The sequence below is a fragment of the Leptosomus discolor genome, chromosome 8 (genome assembly GCF_034619465.1).
Source record: "Leptosomus discolor isolate bLepDis1 chromosome 8, bLepDis1.hap2, whole genome shotgun sequence".
Classification (NCBI taxonomy): Eukaryota; Metazoa; Chordata; class Aves; order Leptosomiformes; family Leptosomidae; genus Leptosomus; species Leptosomus discolor.
Window position 1 is genome coordinate 50,386,856 of NC_141398.1, and position 20,171 is coordinate 50,407,026.

General features: G+C 43.2%; 1 protein-coding gene across 1 annotated transcript; it reads left to right on the plus strand.

Annotated features, from left to right (window-relative positions):
• Positions 1 to 11,499: 11,499 nt before the first annotated feature.
• Positions 11,500 to 18,813, plus strand: CEBPG (CCAAT enhancer binding protein gamma). The gene is made up of 2 exons (XM_086469240.1): positions 11,500 to 11,534; positions 16,662 to 18,813. Exon 2 carries the CDS (start codon positions 16,772 to 16,774, stop codon positions 17,222 to 17,224), a length of 453 nt encoding a protein of 150 aa, XP_086325366.1. The 5' UTR covers positions 11,500 to 11,534; positions 16,662 to 16,771; the 3' UTR covers positions 17,225 to 18,813.
• The last annotated feature ends 1,358 nt before the right edge of the window (positions 18,814 to 20,171 follow it).

The window sequence follows — 20,171 nt, forward strand, 5'->3', positions numbered from 1 at the left end:
AAATTAAACTAAAGAGTAAATATGTGGTAAAAGGTTATATTCTGTAGTATAGCATGGATATGAAAGCCTCATGCTGTCATTCCACAGATGAACACATTGCTGAATCCATCGCAGACTTCAGCAGGATGATAACTGCAAGAGGCCTCTCAGAGAACTCAAGAATCTTTTTACACTTCTCTTATATTGAAGCTATTGTGTGAGTCACAAGTCAGACAATGGGATAGCCTCACTACCCAGTAGCTCATAGGTTTTGATTCCCAGCCTGCAAATATTCGATGCTTAAAGTATCTACGGAATTAAGGACTAAGACCTGGAAATATGAAGATAATACACCTTTGGAGTAACCCTTCTTTTATTAATGCTGTAAAGCATTTGATTTCAGTGGCAGAAAGGTTTGGGGCCACACTTGACTTATATTTTAAAATGTCAGGGTTTATAAGTATTTCAACTAATAGAAAGCACATTTACTGCTCAGTGTGGACGCCATCTTGTATCTGAAAATTTGACCTCCCTGTTAAGCTAAACTCTGCTTTCTCGAATTATCCCACTGCCAGCCCTGGGATTACTGGCATGAGTAATCTAAGCAGGAGTTGGCCTACTAAATGAAAAATGTCAAAGGCAGCGAGAGGGAAGGGAGTCACAAGGAAGCTCTGCAAAGTTCTTAAGAGTCACTCAGTGACATCACCAATGAATCCAAACCATGATCAAAGCAACCACCAGCACCAGGGAATAAAAGACGCACAGAGGAAGGAAGCAAGTCAGAGGCAATCTCATCTTAAAACCATCCCAGTTTTGTTATCAGTTTCAAGCTAACAATAGTGATACTCCTGGCATCAGAATTTCCCTGACTCTCCTAAGAATAACTGCTGCACAAAGATGAGACTTAAGAGGCAGCTTACACTTATGAGCTGGCATACAGGGCTGACATTCCCATCTGCAGCATGTTGACCCTCCCACAGAATGATTTCTCCTCAAGACTGACCATGCAGCAGGCTGATGGGGCAGCACCAGCTCTCCTGCAACCACTGGCAGGTAATGCGAGATACAGCCCTTCATTCCCTGCAGGGATTTCAAAGGTCACTTGAAAACATCCAGAGAAAGTACCTGGCACTCCTGCCTGCTGAGAGAACACGTTTCTGCCTTGTAAGCCTTCACAGAAAGAGAAGTTACACAGAGTAACATTCATCATGACAGTTCTGTTCATAAAACTGAGACGTTACTCACCACTGCATGAGCTCCAAAAGACCTTCATATTGACATTTTTCTGTTGAAACTGGAATCTTATGCTTTAAGTAAAATAAGTCTTAATCTGAAGTGCAATAAGAGTTAATCACAAACCAGGTGAGTCTAGCAATCAGTAGGTTTTTCCTGAAAGGATCACAGTCTAAAGTTGGGAGGTTACAAGGACATTTCAAAGTTTTAGGACTGGCTAACTCAAATTACGAAGCTTGGAACAAACCATTCCTTCTGCTCAGTTTTTAAAGGCAGCTGACAAGTGAGCCTACAGAGTGCTTTAAATAAGTATTATCAGAATTCATATGAATAAAATCAGAAGACTTCTTTTGATGGAAACCACCATCTTTTTCATTCGTTTTATGGAAGCATAAAAATGATATTTTGTTTGCAATACTATTTCAGAAAGTAAAAAGCCAGTGACAGTGCTAGGCTGTTTGCAAGACGTTGTGTTATCTAAATCCTCATAAATCAACGCTGAAAAGGCACCACCCTTCAGCTAGGAGGTAGCAACCATGTCATGTGAATTATATGGCCATACAGTTAATAGTGGAGCTAAGCATAATCAAAGCTAATCATTCAGCAAGAGCCCAGGGCTGAGAAGTTTCTAATTCCAAACAAGAAGTCCTTGTAAACTACTTGTGTGCCTTAGTAAAAAATGAACCAGCTATGAATCGGGTTCCCATACTGCAAAAATGTCAATTTTTTTTCCTTCTACTGCTGTAATTTAAGATAGGAAATGGAAATAAATTTTTCGAGTCTGAATTATTCACTTTGAATAATTCTTTCAGGCTTAAACAATTAAACTAGCTGTTAATTTTATCCAAATTACATGTAATATTTTAATATGAGCATAAATCCTATATTCATTAACAAACACCAACATTCTATTTATGGGGAATATGAGCAGTACAAACTGCTCACATTTATGACGTAAATGAGGTAAATATAACATAAAGTGGAATTTAATGTGGCAAAAGTAAATTTTAATTTTAGAAAAATAACTCCTATATTCTTTAGAAGCAGTCAAAAATTCCAGATTTTTAATTACATAAGTTGCACAGTTCTAAAAAGAATTCATGCAACATGTTTTAGTGTTGAGTGCTACAGTACTGGATTTTATTTTACTAAAATGTATGATTTTAAAAGGCCAATGATGATTTAAAAACCTGCAAGCCACAGAACCCGTAGCTGCTTGTCTGCAGTCAGACACTCAGCTGCCAAAAGAGAAGGATGGAAAAGTGTAACTCAGCAGAGAACCCTGCTGCTCCCTGTCAGAGAAACAATTGCTGACAGTTACCACAGCCAGCACAGCGGCTATTTGGGTTGGATAAGACAGTACAGCTGATAGTAGGTTAGTATTTTCCATTAAAAAGGGGCTATTCCACACCAGCATGAATATTCTGGGGCCTTTTAGAAAGGCTTAGTAGATGGAAGTATTTCTAGAACTAAGTGCAGGTCTTACGGATCATTTACATTTAACTTAAGTCATCAAGAGATCATTTGCATCGATGGTAGGGTCTAGACCACATGGAAATTACTTTTCTCCTTTATTAATAAACTGAAATAAACATCACTTACCCAGCTCCAGATGTCATTGATAAAAGTCTGAGGCTTCGCTATTACGGAAGCGCAAGACACTGTGGGTCTCCTAACTATAGCTGCCCCTATAGTTGTACATAGCTGTGCGAGCTCAGCTGCTGATTCCACTGGATATGCAAAAATTTGTGCCTGTATTTATGGAAGACAATCAAACCCTAAATATCTGTGTCCTTATTATGAGAAAAGGCTAAATGTTCAATCTCTAGGAAATGCTGCAGATAGACCTCGTTCTGACACATCAACTGCAAACTCAGTCTTCAGGAAGGCAGACTTTTCCCCTGTGCCCCTTGCCTATTTGTTTCAGTGGGCTCAGAGCTATTCGGTCATATCTCCCTTGCAGCATTGAAGTACTTCTAAGTCCTTGGTTCTACCTATTTTGGCCAGGGCTAAAAAAAATCCATCTGGTAGCAGAGTATCAGAACACATGACATATCAAATTTTAAGCCTACTGAAAATGTTTCCAGAAATGTATTTAAAAACATTCAGAAAGAAAGTAAAAGCATGCACGTTCTTCAGTTTTCCCATAGCTCAGCCCCCAATGCTGCTATAGCATGAAGTATCCAAGAGCTGTCTGTCAACTCTCACTAAACCTATGGCCACAGGTAGTGTGCCTTCACATGATGAAAGCCAAAGACGTATAGACTGTTTCAGAATATGCTGCAGTGTTCTCTCCTGATGCCGTACGCTAATGTTGAGTAAACGTCCCTACATTAAGACAGTGTTCACACAAATAAAATATTTTGTTATAAAGTTTTTATGCTTAAGGCCTTGGCATTTATGCCTGAGCTTTTCCAGTTATTTATGGCACCAGCAAAGCACAACATCCTACATTAGCTTGTTAGCAGTAATGTAGTCTCTCATAGCTGGAATTCTCTGGGACCGTCTGCCTATGTGCATATTCCTGCTAGGAACACACATACACCTGTGTGCCCTCATCCTGTCTTCATTTGGGTCACAAGAAGAAGACCAGCATGTGCATTACACCCCTCAGTTTTGTTCTGCCTGCTAAGTCCCTTAATGTCAAAGGGCTTTACACTAGAGAAAAAAAGGACGTGAGGTAAAAGTACACATAAACAACGTACCTCGAAGAATTTCATTTCCTGGTAAGCAAAGTCCTTTACTCCAACTGCCAAACCACATTTCCACCAGGACTGTGGGTGACTTCAAAGCAATGCCTGTACTCCCTGGAGGAGGGCCTCAAAAACCTGGACGAACGATTGTGACTTTTACCGCATTCACTGTGCGCTTTGAAGGTTTCTACAATAGCTAGACCTTGGTAAAGTCCTCTTTGGAATGTGTATGTTCAGCAAATATGGGGTATGCAGAGAAACAGTCTTCAGGGAAGCCACCACGTTTTAGTAGAGCAAGTCTCAGTCTCTGCCAAGTGGCTGCTACCATTATATTGATTGCCAGTGCACGTGCAGCACTGGGAGTCTACGAGAGCAGGTTCAGTATGTTTTGACGCATTCTGCGTTCCCATCAACTTTTGCTTTCCATGTTACTCTTTTTTGTCCCGTATTTTTGCAGACAGGCTGTTCCCCTCTAAGTCACCAACACCTTGTTGTAATATTGCTGATCCTGAATTCTTCCCTCAGGCAAAATTCCTGATAATTTCAGTTGGTGTCTTAATTGTGTAAGAACTTCTGACCAAATAAATCATACCTGATGCAGGAAAACCCCACATGATGGCTAAACAACTCAGAACAAGAAGAGTTTCCTCTGTACAGAGATTCGCTGAGTTGGTTTTTAAGGCCAGTGAGGTGCAGAAACATGGCCTCAAAGGACATGACAGTGATGGAGGGAGCATAAAGGTTCTCCTGGCTATCAGAGGGAAACCTGATCTAGTTACTGCTGAGAGGAGAGAAAATCAGATGAGCCCTTCTCCAGTGACAGTGTTCTCCCTGGGACATGCCATGAAAGTGGCTTTTTCTACAAATTTGGCTGCGGTGTTTATATTCAATAGAAACCTAATGCTAGATTGTGTCTGGTAAGTTCACTATGACAGAGAGATTCAGGTGCCTGCAAGTGTAAGTGCTTTGTTCTTTGGGAGTCTATAGCATATTAGAAGTTAGGCAGAGCCAAAGAGCAGAGAGCTGCTCCCCATTGTTTCTTTGGAATTTGCTTCCATTTCAGGAGGCAGAAAAAGAAAAAACAGTTAACTCATCAAATGCAGAGAATCAGCTTTCTGGAAGGAGGATGGCTCTGTTGAGGTAAGTACTTCTTTTCTGTTGGGGACAATAGATAGACTCTACTTGCTTGATGACAGTATCACTGTCACTGATTATCTAGCACAAAATTCTCCCAGATGTTGGTAGCACGAGGTCAATGACAGACATGCCAATTCTCAAATTGTCCTACCACATATTTTCTACGATCCAGGCATAACTAACTCATTTTCTATTCACTTCTGTGAACAGAAGTGAGGCAGAGTAAACAATCGGGTGGACTATCCCCTGCCAGGTGACAAGCTCTCAGCCTCTTTTTTCAAGTGGCTGTTCACTGAGCTTTTTACAGTATTTCAGAGGTCATACAGGTTGCAGCAAATAATAAAGCCATTGATAAGAAAGAAGTTCGTGTCCTCATTCTCCCAACACCATGAGACTGAAGAAGAAACAGAGCTATGCCTCTCCAATTTCACTGCTTTTCTGGAAGGGTATTTATTTTAGGCTTCTGATCTGAAGAACCATTTTGAAAATTCATGCCTAAAACTATTTACTCTTAATATCGTATGAATAAGGTAAAGTTCTTCACTAGAGTATACCCCATGACAAATAATGCCCTAGTAATTACGGGTGGGGATTTTCATGCAGTGACTGATGATGCCTTGGAAAAGAGCCATGGCACTGTGCATTCAGAAGCTAAGCTATCTAAATCCTTGTAGACCTCATTTATGCTTTTGGGAATATAGGACAGGTGTGGCAGTTACTAAACCTGGATACTTGAGAATTCACCTCTTATTCCCAGGTGTGGGCCATTAATTCGCGCTCAGACTTGTTCAGTTCTAACAAGTCTCTTTTGAACCACATTTTATATGTGCACATATACACACATGATACATAGCATTTTCCTTTCAATCCTTTATCTATTTTGGTTTTACTCAGCCTCACCTTACCTAACATTTTACGTACTCATGGGAGCAAACCCCAGTATTGATCAGTGCAGTCTACAAATCCCTGTCACATTCTGTAGATACCATAAGATTTGCAGTTTGCATTGTTTAGTACAATTACTGAAGAAGTTCATGTAAAACTCAAGCCAAGCCCCAGTGAAATTCATGACAATGGCTATACCAATTTTAATTGGATAAGCAGACATCAGAGCAAAGCCAGAGAACACTCAAACGCAAACATAGGTTGATAAAAACTGTAAAATCCTGTAAAAAAGTGTAAAGGAACGTGGCGCTCCTTTTTCTTAGATGCTCTTCCAGAAATCTGAACACTTTTGGGTAATGTGACACACCTAGAGCCTCCTCCCAGACCAGGCATTCTTCAGAAGCACACTTGATATTTTCAAACTCAAATACCTACAAGAAAACTTCTAATTCCATATTCTGATATTTCTATAGAAGGTCACAGATAGTAACCCCTGCTGCTTCGCTCACTTCAAAGACACTTATAGCTACTAAACAGTAATGGCATCTTTATTTACTGAAAACACATTTTCTAATGGTCATTTTCTAAGCAGTCCCCTGGAATACCATGAAGAGAGGGGATGATACAGTCATATGTTAAATTTTGAAAAAGCACGCATTTTTGTGACAGTATTTTTACATGCAGAGAAGTGTCACAAGATGACAAAAGATTACTCGGGGTAACGAGATGGCCTTCTACCTCTGCTGCTGCAGTGGTACACTTCTCAGATCAGAGTACCATCTTGTAAAATGAAACATTGGTATTGGAGAACCTGAGCCGGTTTGGCTTGAAGCAGAAATTCCTGACAGCATGAGGGATAAGGATAGGCTGGGTAAGAGTTTCAGTAGAAATAAAATTTATCATCAAGTATTTTGTAGCTATGAAACTGAAGCCTCCGATACGTGACTGTTAAAGAATACATCCTACCAACCAGAATAACATACAAAAAAGTGAAACGTGAACAAATGGGCACACTTTTACCTATGCAGATGGCTAATTCTAAAAGTGATAGCTAAAAGTTTCTGATTAAAAAGTTTAACTTCCTGATAATGGCATGAAACAAAAATACAGCAGTAAATGAATTAAATATTAGGGCAAAACTAATGCAGATTCTACCCAGATGAAACCAGTCCATCAGGCATGAAGTACCAGTCCCCCACTTAAGCCTGGAGAGGAAGTGGGAGCAGCTGTAGCTGGAGAGAAGTGTGGCAGGTAACACTATAAAAGCGACAGCTTAGGTTTCTAGTAAAAGTGATCATCGATACATTAGTTTTCTCAGACACTGTAAGCTTTCTGTGTTAGCCTGACTCATTTTGCTATCACCCAATAGCCTGCTGAAGATGTGGGTGGAGGGAATAGCTGTCTATTTATTTTTTTGTCCTCCTCCTTTTAAGAAACATTCCCTTTATTCTGCCATGTAATTGAGTTTATCTCTTTTCAGAAACCAGTATGAGTAACTCTAGATATCTGGATAACTTTAATATTTTGATAATTGCAAATAAGGGAAGTAGTACTGGAAGATGCAGAACTAGAAACTGGAAATGCTTAGTTGCAAGACTTATGAGCTGCACAGACAGAAAGAACAAAGGCATTGGATTTTTCCTGTAAATGAACTCCAGGCAGTGTTACAATAAAATGGATGTTTGCTATTAGAACAGAATGGCTCCTTTCTTACTTAGCATTTTCTAGAACAAAAGCGCTGCAACTTTCCAAGGCTATAGTGAGTCAGTGCTAGAATTAGAAGCACGATCCTGAAATAGTGGTCACCACTAAGCAATGTTTCCTCTCCTTTCTCTTCACCTACTCAAAAAGGCGACCCCTGACAAATCATCTATTAATAGACAAGTTTCTATCATTTAAATTATTAAACTGGATTGAAAAACCACTCGGAAATTCTGTCCTTAACAAGTATAAGCTTGTTATACACAAGACAAATAGACAGAGGTATTCATAACGCTTTTTCTTTCTGAATTTTATTTTTTTGAAATATAGCCACATTCCTGAGAAATGAAACTCAGCAATCCTTCTGCTTTCTGAAGTTTTTATAACTTCAGCTCTGCAGAATTTAGATTTCTAACAATAGGATTTTGGTCTTGGTACAGGTCAGTCCTGAATGCAAAAAGTAATTCTTGTAATACCAGAAAGTGAGGGCTATCAAGAGGAGGGGCGTTTGCAATAATAAGATTAGAGAAAACCTCTGTACAGACTTTGCAGTTCTGGGATATTCCTGAATGAATGTCATCTGCGTGGTGATCGTAAGGAATGCAGTCATATTCAGAAAGTCTTTCTATCCAGGTTTGAACAAATTTAGATTGAGAGAACAGAGGTAGCAGTTACCAAGAAAAGCTTTTATTTTTTTTCTAATTCAGTGCATTTGCCCTTAAATACATTAACACACTGTACATCACAGCCCAGAATGGTATGTTTTTACCTAAGGGGCCTATTTATTTCCACTTGTAAAATACATATACAAATATATTTATTTTCCTCTCTTCTAAATCACTGGAAAGAAAGTGACCGATTTCTCATCTAGAAGAATTCAAAGGTACGGATGTTAGACCAGAGGGAAAACTACACAGTAGCGTGTGTGTGAAAAGTAAACCTTTAACAGAAATGTGCAAGTCTGAAGTAAAAAATTCAGTGAAGGCTTATCCTTGAGGGAAATAGAGGCAAAAAACTGAGTGCTTATAGAAAAACCTGGGTTTTAAAGTGTAGATTGTAGTTCAGGGTCTTTCAGGACAAAGACATAATTACCCATGAAGATAGAGGTAACACACATAAAACAGTGGAATTGGACACAACAGAAGTGATTCAAACAGTGACAAAACAGTTTTCACGCTAAGTGGAAGGCTGCAGAGAACTGCTTAAATGTTTTTGTAAGTGTTAAGGGAACATAGTGAGAGGGTAATAAACAGCGACGTTTACCCCAACAGGCTCCTCTCCCCTTTATACCTTCTGCTTCCAAATCCCACAATTTCTATTTCCTCAATAGCCTTTCTGCCTCTGTGACTTGCTGTAGATTACTTGAAGATGCTGAAAATCTGTGTAATTTTTTTTTCAAGGACTAAAGTCTCTAAAGAATGGTGAGACTGGATTATGCACGTGAAAATAAGATAGTATTACAATATCATCTGTAGTCGTATAGGTAGACTGTTGCTATAGGAACACATCCAGAATCAGTGTAAAAAGGACTTCATCCCAGCAGGGACCAGCCTGCTTGCGACATCTGACTCCAGAGCTACTGCACAGCTCATGTAACTTGTAAATAATAAAGTGCATATTTCAGTGCCACCTCTCAAGAGCAGTTGTCCATATATTTCTCTGATTACTTTTTAGATCGCTTCCATCGTATTATATTTTTACAGTAACACTGTGGGGGAAAAAACCATCCTGCAAACACTAAACACTACGATTTTCCTGTAACAGGATACAATGTCAACCAAGTGCTGGAGCGCCTTATGTGCACAGATTACGTGTGAGCTTTAACGTTTAAAATAACTGGACTCTATGAGAATAAGTTGGTCTACATTTCATTTTCTTCAGCTTTCTCTGACAAGGATTAATGAATGAATGGTCATAAAGTGCTCTAAAATCCTAGGAAAGTACTCTATGGGCACACACTTACTTAACTATTGTGAGCAAAGGATAATGTTTAATGCTTACCTGGAGTTTTGCTCAAACTATAGATGGATGAGTCATTGTCACAGAAAACGTAACCGTTTCAACTCAGAAACAGAAAAACATTAGAGATGTTAAAGCAAATACTCGATGACTGACAAGGAAAAGTGTCTTCGTGGTAATGAGCTGAGTAAAACTGTTTGCCCAGACTAATCCTCAGAATTCTTCTGCAAATGTCACTTATTTTCCACAAGGCTTTAGAAAAACAACAACAAACCCCCTACACAAGATCAGACAGTCATAAAAATGGCAAATATAATTATATCTACATTACTGAGCTCTGCAACTGTGTTTACAAATCTGATTCTTCTCACTTATAGAGACATAAAACGTTTCCCAAGCAGGTCTATGTGCTAAACTGGGGAAGCACAAGATTGCTATATTTTCTCTCTGCATTTAAACGAAAAAATACTTTTTCCACACTACTGTTCACACTGTCCGCACACCTAAACTTCTTCAAAACCTTACTTTCAAAACTTATGATTTTCAGAACTGACTGCTGGAAATACGCACACCTAGGTATTGGAGTATGTATTTCCCATTTGAAGAGCCGTAAACAATCCTGCACACATACAATTTAAGAGATGCAAGCATACATATTCTTATACTGTGCTTGTTTGGGCAGAACTAAGGTGATGTGAACCAAGTGGAAAATCTTAAGGGCTAAAAAAATTATTTTCTACAAAAAATGAAGTATTTTCTAACAAACATATTCCAGTGAATTGGTGCATAATCTTACCATGACATACAACTCTATGATCTAGATGTTTCCTAATCTGCCACCATGTAGCTTTTTTTTTTTTTAATATGTTTAAAAAAGAAATTTAAATAATAATGTATGGAAGTTAGGAATTTGCCATAATTTCTGTTGTCGAGAGAACAGTTAAAATTTTTATTTGATGTTTTTAGTTCTTCCTTCCACCGCATCTCACATCGTAGACGCAAACCACACAGCAGCTAGACCGAGATGGAAACACACTGCCAGGTGCAATTAACAGCCCAGGAACAATTAAGAGATGCAAATCAGTACAGCAACACAACACGCTCTACTTTGACGCCCGCGGGGAACTGGCCAATTTCGCGCCAGCCACCCCCCAAACCGGCCCCGGCCGGCGGGGAGGCGGCAGCGGCCTCGGCTGCCTTCTCCTATACGCGGGGCCCGCAACATGCTCCCCGCGCTGCCTGCGAGGGGAAGGTTTCGGGGAAACACGGGTTCGGCTTCTTCCCCTCAGGCCGAAGGGAGGCGCGGGGCCCGCCTGCAGGTGCCACCGGGCTCCTCGGCCCGGAGGGCAGGGGGCAGCCGCCCGGCTCCCCACAGGCCGCGGAGGACACGACCGCCTCGCTTCCCGCCAACCCGCCTAGGCGCGAAGGGAGGCGGCTCGACGCTGCAGCCCTCTCCCTCGCTGGAGTGGGTAAGATGGCGCCCGCAGGCCGGGCCAGGGCGCAGCCAGCCGCTCCGGGGACACGCGTGGCCGTGCGGCGGGTTTCCCTCCACCCTGGCTGCAGCAGCACGGAAGCACAAACCCACGGGGCGGCCGCGACACTCCCCGGGCTCCCGCCGCGGCGGAGGGGGCCAGCGCCGCCCAGCGCAAGCAGGGCACAGCCCCGCGGGACACGCTCCGGCCCCACGCAGAAAAAGAAATCCCCAACATAACATGGCCTCGCCCTTTAAGAGTGTCAGCGGCCTGATTGGCTGCGCCGGTTGCCAATCCGGGCGGCTATTGCATCATCCCGGCGGCCGGGCGGGCGGCGATTGGCGAGGAGGCGGGCGGAGCGGGAGGGTGTCGCAATCGCCGCTCGCCCGCACGCCACACTTTAAAGAAAGAGGCTCGGGCCCGGCCCGGCCCCTCCCGCCGCCGCCGCCGCCGCCGCCCGCTCCCGCCGCCACAGGTAAGCGCGGCCGCGCGGGGGGCGGCGGGCCGGGGCGCGGGGGGGCCGGGGGGCCGCGCCGGGGCCGGCCCCCGCCCGCCTCCCTCCCCCCCGCCGTGTCGCGGCGGGTGCCGCGGCGGGCGCCGCGCATGGGAGCGCATGATGCAATCGGCGGGCGGCCCTGGCTCCCCTCCCCTCCCCTTCCCTCCCCCGGTGAAGTCACGGCTTGGCAGCGCCGGGCACCCCCGCGCCCCGCACGGGCGGGGGAGGAGGAGCAGCGCGGCCGCGGACGGGTGGCCCCCGGGGCCGCGGCGTCGCCGCCACAGGCCCGCGGGGGAGGGGCGGATCGGGCCCGATCCCTGCGGTGGCTCCGGCCCCGCCGGGCCTCCCCGCCCCTCGGCTGGGGGAGCGGGGCCGGGCCGAGGCGCCTCCAGGTGCTTTTGACAGCGGGGCCAGACGGTGGTTACGGCTCGCCCTCCGGCGCCGCGGGACGCGGCCGTTCACGACGTGCCTGGCCTATGGAAGGGTCTGCGAGCGGGGCTGGTAACCCCGCCGGTGCCGTTTGCCCCGCTCCCGGCAGCGCGCAGGGCCGCGGGGGTCCCAGGAGCCGCGATAAAGCGCCGTGCTTTAACAGCTGATGTTATTCTTCTCTGGCTTCTCCCTGGAGTTCTGAATGTCTTGACGAGTCTTTCTGCTTCCCAACAAATGTTTATAACTCCAGATGCAACTTTCAAAACAGATCTATCACGGGAAGCTTAATGTTGGTTTTAGGTCTGACATCTGGTGGGAAATAGCAGTCATTAAGACGATTCAATATTCCCCTTAGTAACAGTGCCATGCTGGTTATAATGCCTCTTCAGAAAGTATAAAAATTCCTAATTTGAAAAACTTTAAGATTTGAGGAATTAGTTCATCTTTAGAAATAGCTACCTTCACTATAATTAAAAAGACAGAGTCAAATTGATACCTCCTTTCCTCCTGGCATCTGGGATTGTTTGTGATTCTGTCATCAGTGCTGCTAGCCTGCAATTAGAATACATACTTTAGATGTTCCAAGGACATTTTTTTTAAGGATGTTGGGGTGTATTTTTCAGGTACGGAGAGTCTGAGAAAAACATGGGAAAGTGATGTCAGCTATGGCAACAGATGATAGATTTGAGCTCCCTGGTCTCAAAAAAGTTGTTGCCAAGCCTGCAACGTGAGGGAGTTGCCACCAACTCTTACTAATTTGCCTGGGTGTGCAGAAAACCACACAGGAGTGGGGCCTCCCAGTGTTCAGCAAATGTATGCCTGGGTCAGAGAGAAGGGAGGACAACTATTGCTGTTCAGAGTGGGACTGATTTTGCATTGGACAAGACAGCTGAGTGAATTTGCGCAGTAAAGTTACACTCACCAATGAGCAAGATCAACACAGTCATAGCTCAGAAAAGGAGCAGAGAGAAGCACTTTGTATTTTTTGCTAAGTAAAAAAACCAGCAAACTGATTTAATTAACAGATTAAAACACATCTTTTGGGTTTTGCCAAAACATTAAGTCTAATTTTGCCAAAGATTAAGTCTAATTTTTTTTTTTTTTTTAAATTTTATTTTTTTTAATGAAAGCTAAGATAATAAAGGCCTTAATTTGCTTGGGAGTCAGTGTGATCCCAGAGGAGCTCTGTCAGACAGTAAGAAACATCTCTCTGCTTGAGAAGACACCTCAAGAGTTACCAGCTATCATGCTCTAGTGGGTGGCCAGTTGGTGTCCTGGGTGGCCAGTTGGTGGCCCAAGGAGAGAACAAGGCAGTTCTAACTGGCCACTGGAAACACTACCATGTGCTGGGTGGAACCAGCCTAGGGCTGTCGCTGAGCTCAAGCTAATGAGCAGCTTTATGGGAACAAGATGCTCGGAAACTCGGCTGGCTTTCCGAGGAGCTGCCTCTTGCTCTGCCGGGGCTGTCACCCGTTCACAGGAAGCCTGTTTGCGGAGAGGAGCGGAGCAGCTGCATTTGTGTGGCACGGTGTCTGAGAAATGAACTCTGAGACCCATCTGCTTCCCCACCCTTGTGGCCTCTCCCAATTACTATGTCCTTTACCTCACCCTTCTTGAGAGCCCCTTCCCTGTGTCTCATACCTGCTGCCTTTAAATCTCCATGCAGTGCCCCACAGCACCTATCCCACAGCACCTATCGAGGGTATCCTTCCTTCTCATTGTTCTGTTGAAGAACTGACAATTGCTAGTATGGACCCAGCCTCCAAATAACCAGGGGGAAAAAATCAGTTTCAAGCCTTAACTGTTTCCACTCCTGGCTTATCTGTGATGCAGTACAGTTAGTGCTACTTGTTTTGCACAAACATGAGTTGGAGCAGGACAGGAATCCGGGTGTCATCTCGGCCAGGTAAGAGTTCTGATTGTCAGGCCAGGTAAGAGTGTGTCTCACTCAAGAAAGTTATTTGATACAAAATGTGTAAGTTCCAGTGCGAAGGAACTGAGGGAGATCTGTTCTGTAAGGGCTAGAACACTTGCTTGAGAGGTGTGACACTGGTTCATCTTCTCTGCTCATATCTGTGTACAGCCCAATTAAAATATTCCATTAAAATTCCATTTAATGGAACAAATTTTTCCTTTGGATTACAGAGGAATTTGACAGAGATCTGAAGGGAATGTTAAAGCAATATTAAATAGTTTCGATAGCATAGAGAAGAATAGCCCATGGAACCTGGTGATATGACTTGTGACACATCGCATGGGGTGCCTTCGGGGGCAGGAGCCACCCCTTCCTCTGTAGTACCTCAGGAAGCAGAAACAGCAGACTGTGAAAATGGTGTGGGTTACTTAGCTGGGCTGTCCAGATGAAGTTAGCAAGCACTGTAATGTGTTGAAATAGAGGGGACAGGAGAGCATTCTGTCTGAAAAGATGCCAAAAATTAGTGGAAAAATTGCAGTTGTCAGAGGCAATCTAGCAGAGCTCTATATTCTTTGAAGGCTACAGAAGTCTTGTACTTAAAAATAAAGCTGAGACAAAGCCAGTATACGCTCCAAGAGGAGCATACACTTGCATCTTGACTAAAAATATCCGTGCAATCACGTGTACACAGTGACATCTTGTTAGCTGTATATTCAGTTTAACTGCTGAACCAAATTGCTTATTCAGTCAGAATCTAAGAGTTAAATGCTGTTTGCAAAAAAGTTGCTTTACGAGTTAAAATCAGGAAAATACTAAATACAAAGGTTAGGTATGTATTTATGCATGTATTTGGCTATACAGATACCAGAAAGAGTTGATGGTCTCTCTCTGCCCTAAAATACAAATATGAAAAGATTTCTTGATAGGAGGGGTGTGGTTGTACTCACACATCTTTTTCACTTGTTTTAAGCAAGAAGACTTCTCAGTGACAGAGAAAGTTGAGTAACATTCAAGCTGAACTTACTAGGCTTTCCTGTGATTTTTACCGAACCATACTCTGCAGCTGCATCTTGTTCTGGCTCCCTCAGTATGGAAGAAAATTTGCAATTGATCTAAAGAGTAGAATTTTAACCTTTTTAATGATACCCTAGCAGAAGGTGAAACAGCAACTCTGCCTGCTGAGAAAAACAAATAAGAGCAGTAAACAGCTCATGAACATGTGAGTTTAGAATGACCAGTGACACACAGCAACTTGTTTACAAACATCTCGCCACATCCATTCCTCAGCTAGACACAGGAGTTCAGGTGTCCCATCGCCTGTGCTGTTACTGATGCAAGCCATAACCCCTGGGTTGGACGCTGCCGATGCTCGGCGGTTAGCATTGCCCACTGGTAACGCCAACTGCTTGCTTTCCCGGCGGGTCCTCCTGAGGATCGGCAAGGAGGATGGTGAACACTAGTCGTGTGATACTGTATGTATGTGCGTGACACGGCATAGGGCTGCACTGTTTCAACGCAGTCTGATCTTGGAGTAGGATTGTTTTATGCCAGTTGGATACTTTTCTTTAATATGACAAGAAATTGACACTCGTTTGACTGATCACGAGTACTTTTCATTGGAGCCATAGGTAGGCGTTTCAGGAACTTAGAACAACCCTGTTGCCCTTCCCCTCTTCTCTCCCAGACATTTAGGAGGTCATCCTGTGAGATGGGAAGAGAAGGGGAGCAGCTGTTAGCCTTGCCAGGGCCGTGTCCCTGCAGCAGCTGTGGTGGAGTCCTCCTAGTGCCACCAGTAGGGTCAGGAGCAGGCTGACCTTAGCAGCGGAGGAACATGAGTCAGGTGAGAGGGTGTCCTGCTCGTCAGGCCTGTTTGTCTTCTGGAGAGGAGAATGGACAATGACCAGTGCAGGAGCTACAGCAGGGGAACATACTTTGTGGATGAGTCAGCTGTGGCTGCTGTCTTATGGGTGGCAGCAGTCGTCTGTCTTTGCCATGTAGGGACTCTCACATTGCCATCACCCTGTGTTCCTGTCCCACCTGCTTGTTACAGGCTTAGCTTGTCTAACCTTGATTGTGGTTGAAGGGGTTCCTTTAATGTCACTCAGTCACAGCCTTTGCAGCACACTACATTTTCCACAGATTTCCCCCCACACACACACTCAGTACTAGTGAGACCTTAAAACAGTCATCAATTTGGACACCATCTTCAAAAGCAAGTGCTCTAAGATGAGGAAAGGTGGCCAGTCTGAGCACTATCACTCCAGAGAAGAGACCAGGGAGGAATTTGTCTATGCAGACACCCAGAGGGATGGTCTAAAGAGGAAAAGGATCAAGTACTCCTGTTGGTCAAGAGTCAGGCTGTTAATGGGTTTAAGCTGTAGAAGGAAAACTGCAGTCTGAAAATTAAGAAAATTATATAACTGGAGGAAAAGTTAGACAGTGGAACCTGTTGCCAAGACAGAGGTTGTGAAACTGGAGATATTCAAGGCTAGGCTAGACACCCATCCATCAGGGATGGCTTTGGAATAACTGAGTAAAGCCAGTGAACAATGCAGACAGCTTGACTAGATGACCCAGTAACAGTCCCTTCCAATCCAAATACGTTCAAGAGGCTTTTGAAATGTAGTTGGCAGCTTGTCCACTTCCAGCACAGTTGTGATGTGTTATTGCCAGATGTACCATCGGTACCTTATGCTGAAGCCAGTGATGTATAAGATTGTAGCTGAAGCCAGCACCTTTAATGGCATTCTTTTTTCTGCTAGGTTCACCTTGCCCTTAATCCATGTGAAGACCTGTTGGAAACACCTTCTAGAAACATAACGCTTTTCAGTCTCCTGATAAATTCCGTCGTGTCCAAGAAGAGCCTGTCCAAATGAGCAAGACATCTCAACAGAACACCGCTACAGATGCGAACGGAGTAAGCGTGATTCACACCCAAGCACACACCAGTGGTTTGCAGCAGGTTCCCCAGCTGGTGCCTGTTAGTCCTGGTGGTGGAGGCAAAGCTGTGCCTCCGAGCAAACAGGGAAAGAAAAATTCCTTTGTGGATAGAAACAGCGATGAGTATCGTCAGCGCAGAGAGCGAAACAACATGGCAGTGAAAAAGAGCCGGTTAAAAAGCAAGCAGAAAGCACAAGACACGCTGCAAAGGGTCAACCAGCTCAAAGAAGAAAATGAACGTTTAGAGGCAAAAATTAAGCTCCTGACCAAGGAGCTGAGTGTACTGAAAGACTTGTTCCTCGAGCACGCACACAATCTTGCAGACAATGTGCAACCTGTTGGCACTGAAACCACCACAACAAACCCAGAAAACAATGGACAGTAGACACTGTTGCAACCTTACGAAATGAACGCTCGAGGTGCAGCTTGTCTGCAATGCCCATGCAGTAACCAAGCAAAAACTCTGTTCTTTTAACCATCATTTTGTGGAGATTTTCTTCTTTCTAGGTTTAACACTGAATATTTGATACAATTAAACCAGAAACTGCTTAGGGTATTTGTTTTAAATATTTTTCTCCTCTAAAAGATTAATCTAATAAATGCAGATCTAAATTCATAGTCAACAAGGAGCTTAGTATTAGGGAAATAGCATTTTCACAGAAATGTTCACTTACCTTCTTATAGTTTGCATAATGGGAGGAATCCAGCAGGATGGTTCATTGTAGTATCAGAAACTCCTAATTGGATAAAATGCCTTTTAAATACATTTTAGGGTATTTAAGCCCTTTGTTTTCTCCATTACATATTACAAAACTGCAAAGGCTGTGGAGGGTGTTTGCTTTCCTGTTTGGTGGACAACTTTAAATCTGTAGAGCAAGTCCTATAAAGCACACGTAGGTCTTTCCTGTCCAGTTATAGTTAATAGGGAGGGTGTAGTAATAGTGAGCTGGGATGCTTAACTGATGTTTTCTAGAAAAATCGCAATAGACTATGATGATATATACAGGCAGTTGGCTTCCAAATTGCAAATGAGTCTGAAGCATGTACAAGAGGTAAAGCAACACATTGACAAAGCCTTTTAAGCCTGGGTTCACATTGCTCACGCAGTGACTGGGGCCTTATGAGAACAAAATTTTGGTTTTCAGAAAATGTCAAAATGCTACCAAAAAACCTGTGCTCTGCAAAGTTGCATTCTTGTTGGGGTGCACGTTATCAAGGGAGAGCAAAATGTGTCAGCTTGGCTAAGCAACGAGAGGGGTCAGACAGCATCTGTTCAGCCAGAATGTATGGACCACTGCTCATTGACATTCATCTCCATTTTCATGGCTGTTCAGATTTGCAACCAAGATCTTGCAGAAAATCACAAAGATTTTAAAAATAAATGGCCCTAGTTTGAATAACTGATACAGTAGAATTCCTATAGCCATCATACAGTTGTGTGAAGGAATATCTTCGGTCTTGTTTTATTTTCATAAAAGTTTTTCTATAGCAACTTTTTTGATGCTAGTGCTAAGTCTTTGCCATGATCCATAATGCAGTGGTATGTACTATATTGAGGATTTAAACAATAAAAGTAAAGCAGGAACTTTGATGTAACCTTAATTTATTTTCATTTTTAAATATTTCATTGATGGTATGGTTGTGTTACATTTAACTTGTGTGTCTGGCTAATGGATTATTACACTGTCTTCCCTCCTACACTACTTTTTCCATAGATTATTTTGTAGGATGCTTGTTTGCCTTGTATCTGTACTTACAAAGAGAACTTGGATACTGTCTCTATGAAGATGCTGTTAGAAAATGAAACCTTGAAAAGTTCTTTATGAATTTAAAGTTTCAATACATGCAGAAAAGTTTTAGGGATTGTTTTGGATTATGGTAGTCTTTTTACAAAGATAGGTTTTTTTGGTTCTAGCTGCAGCTTAAGTAGGTAGCATTAAAATATCAGCAGCTAATAAAAACCTTTTGCTTCTAGTGCTGGCCTTATTTTTCCTGTCCCTTTTCTATTTCTCTCAAATGCAGAGGTGCCATGCTCAAGCAGCAATCTTGAGAAATCAGTGCAACAGTCTCCATTCCTGTCTTCCACTCAGGTTTTTACTCAATGGATAGAATCAGAAACTCATTACAGTTTTGGCTGAATTCCTGATTTAACAATAACAAAAAAATTTAAGACTGAAAATGTACTGCAATTAAAGGGGAGAGGGAGGAACAGAACACCAAAAACTACAAAGAAAAAGATGACCCGAAAGCATGTAATTTGTTAACTGTGCACCTATTCTGGTGCAGAAGGCAGGAGCTAGTCTCTTCCCTGGTTGTCTGCTCTGTGAACTGAGACTATGTGGCCCTGTTGTTCTGCAGCTGGTTTGACAGGGTGATGTGTAGTCCTCCCCTAATAACCAGAACAGGGGCTCCAAATCCCTGGTATTTGTTTCTGATTTTGGTGAAAATGATTTCTTGTATCTCTTTGAGTAGGGGTAATACTCTTTCTGATGCTCTGGAGGGTGACTTCTCCACCTGTTACTCCTGACAGCTCTGATTCCACTTCCTTCTTGTTTGAAACAAAACCACTGAGTTACGAAAAGTCATGTTTGCACAATGACACTTCTGGCTTTGCAGTCTCCTCATTTGGTTTGTTTGCCTAGGGAAGCATGTAGGCTGTGTGTAGCACATCACTTTAATATGTGAAGCCATAGACCTAAGATGATAACAAATTACTATTTTAAATTACCTTCAGTGAGCGTTTGGTTGCAAGAAAGGCATTAGTCTATTCTTCTAAGTCCCCTCCCGCCAAAATAGCTGTCTTGGACGCCTGAGGAGCAATGGCAGAGATGAGGCTTTCCCTCTCTTTGCCCCAAGGTGGAGCAGCCCAGGCTGTGTGACAGCAAAATGCCTCCATCTTACTCCTCCACCGCAAGGCACAGAACACCCATACCTAGGTGACGTCGACGATTCTCTCTTCTTCCTAAAGAAAGGCTAGAATACACATTTGCACAAGAACATTGCAGTGTAGGCCTATGAAAGTTAAGGTTTTCCTTTTGACACATTTTTCTTAACAACAACAGCCTGTGAGAGAATACAGTGCCTGTCACTACAAGAAGGAGCATTAGAGCACCATAGGTTTCACCAGGAAACCTCATTCCCATTTTCTCACTGTACCACTAAGAGAATGGGTCTACTCTAGCCTACGCGAGCACTAGGAGGCTCTACCACCTTACCCTGTAGCTGCAGCAGCGTAATTGGCATGACAGAATGCATCCAACCCCAGGGAGCTGAAGCAATTTAAATGTATCAGTTCAGAAGTGCTTGGACCTTTCTAAACACACAAACTTGCT

What these genes read in the sequence shown, in the direction of transcription:
- CEBPG (XM_086469240.1), top strand. Translation starts at nt 16,772, where the DNA reads ATGAGCAAGACATCTCAACAGAACACCGCTACAGATGCGAACGGAGTA.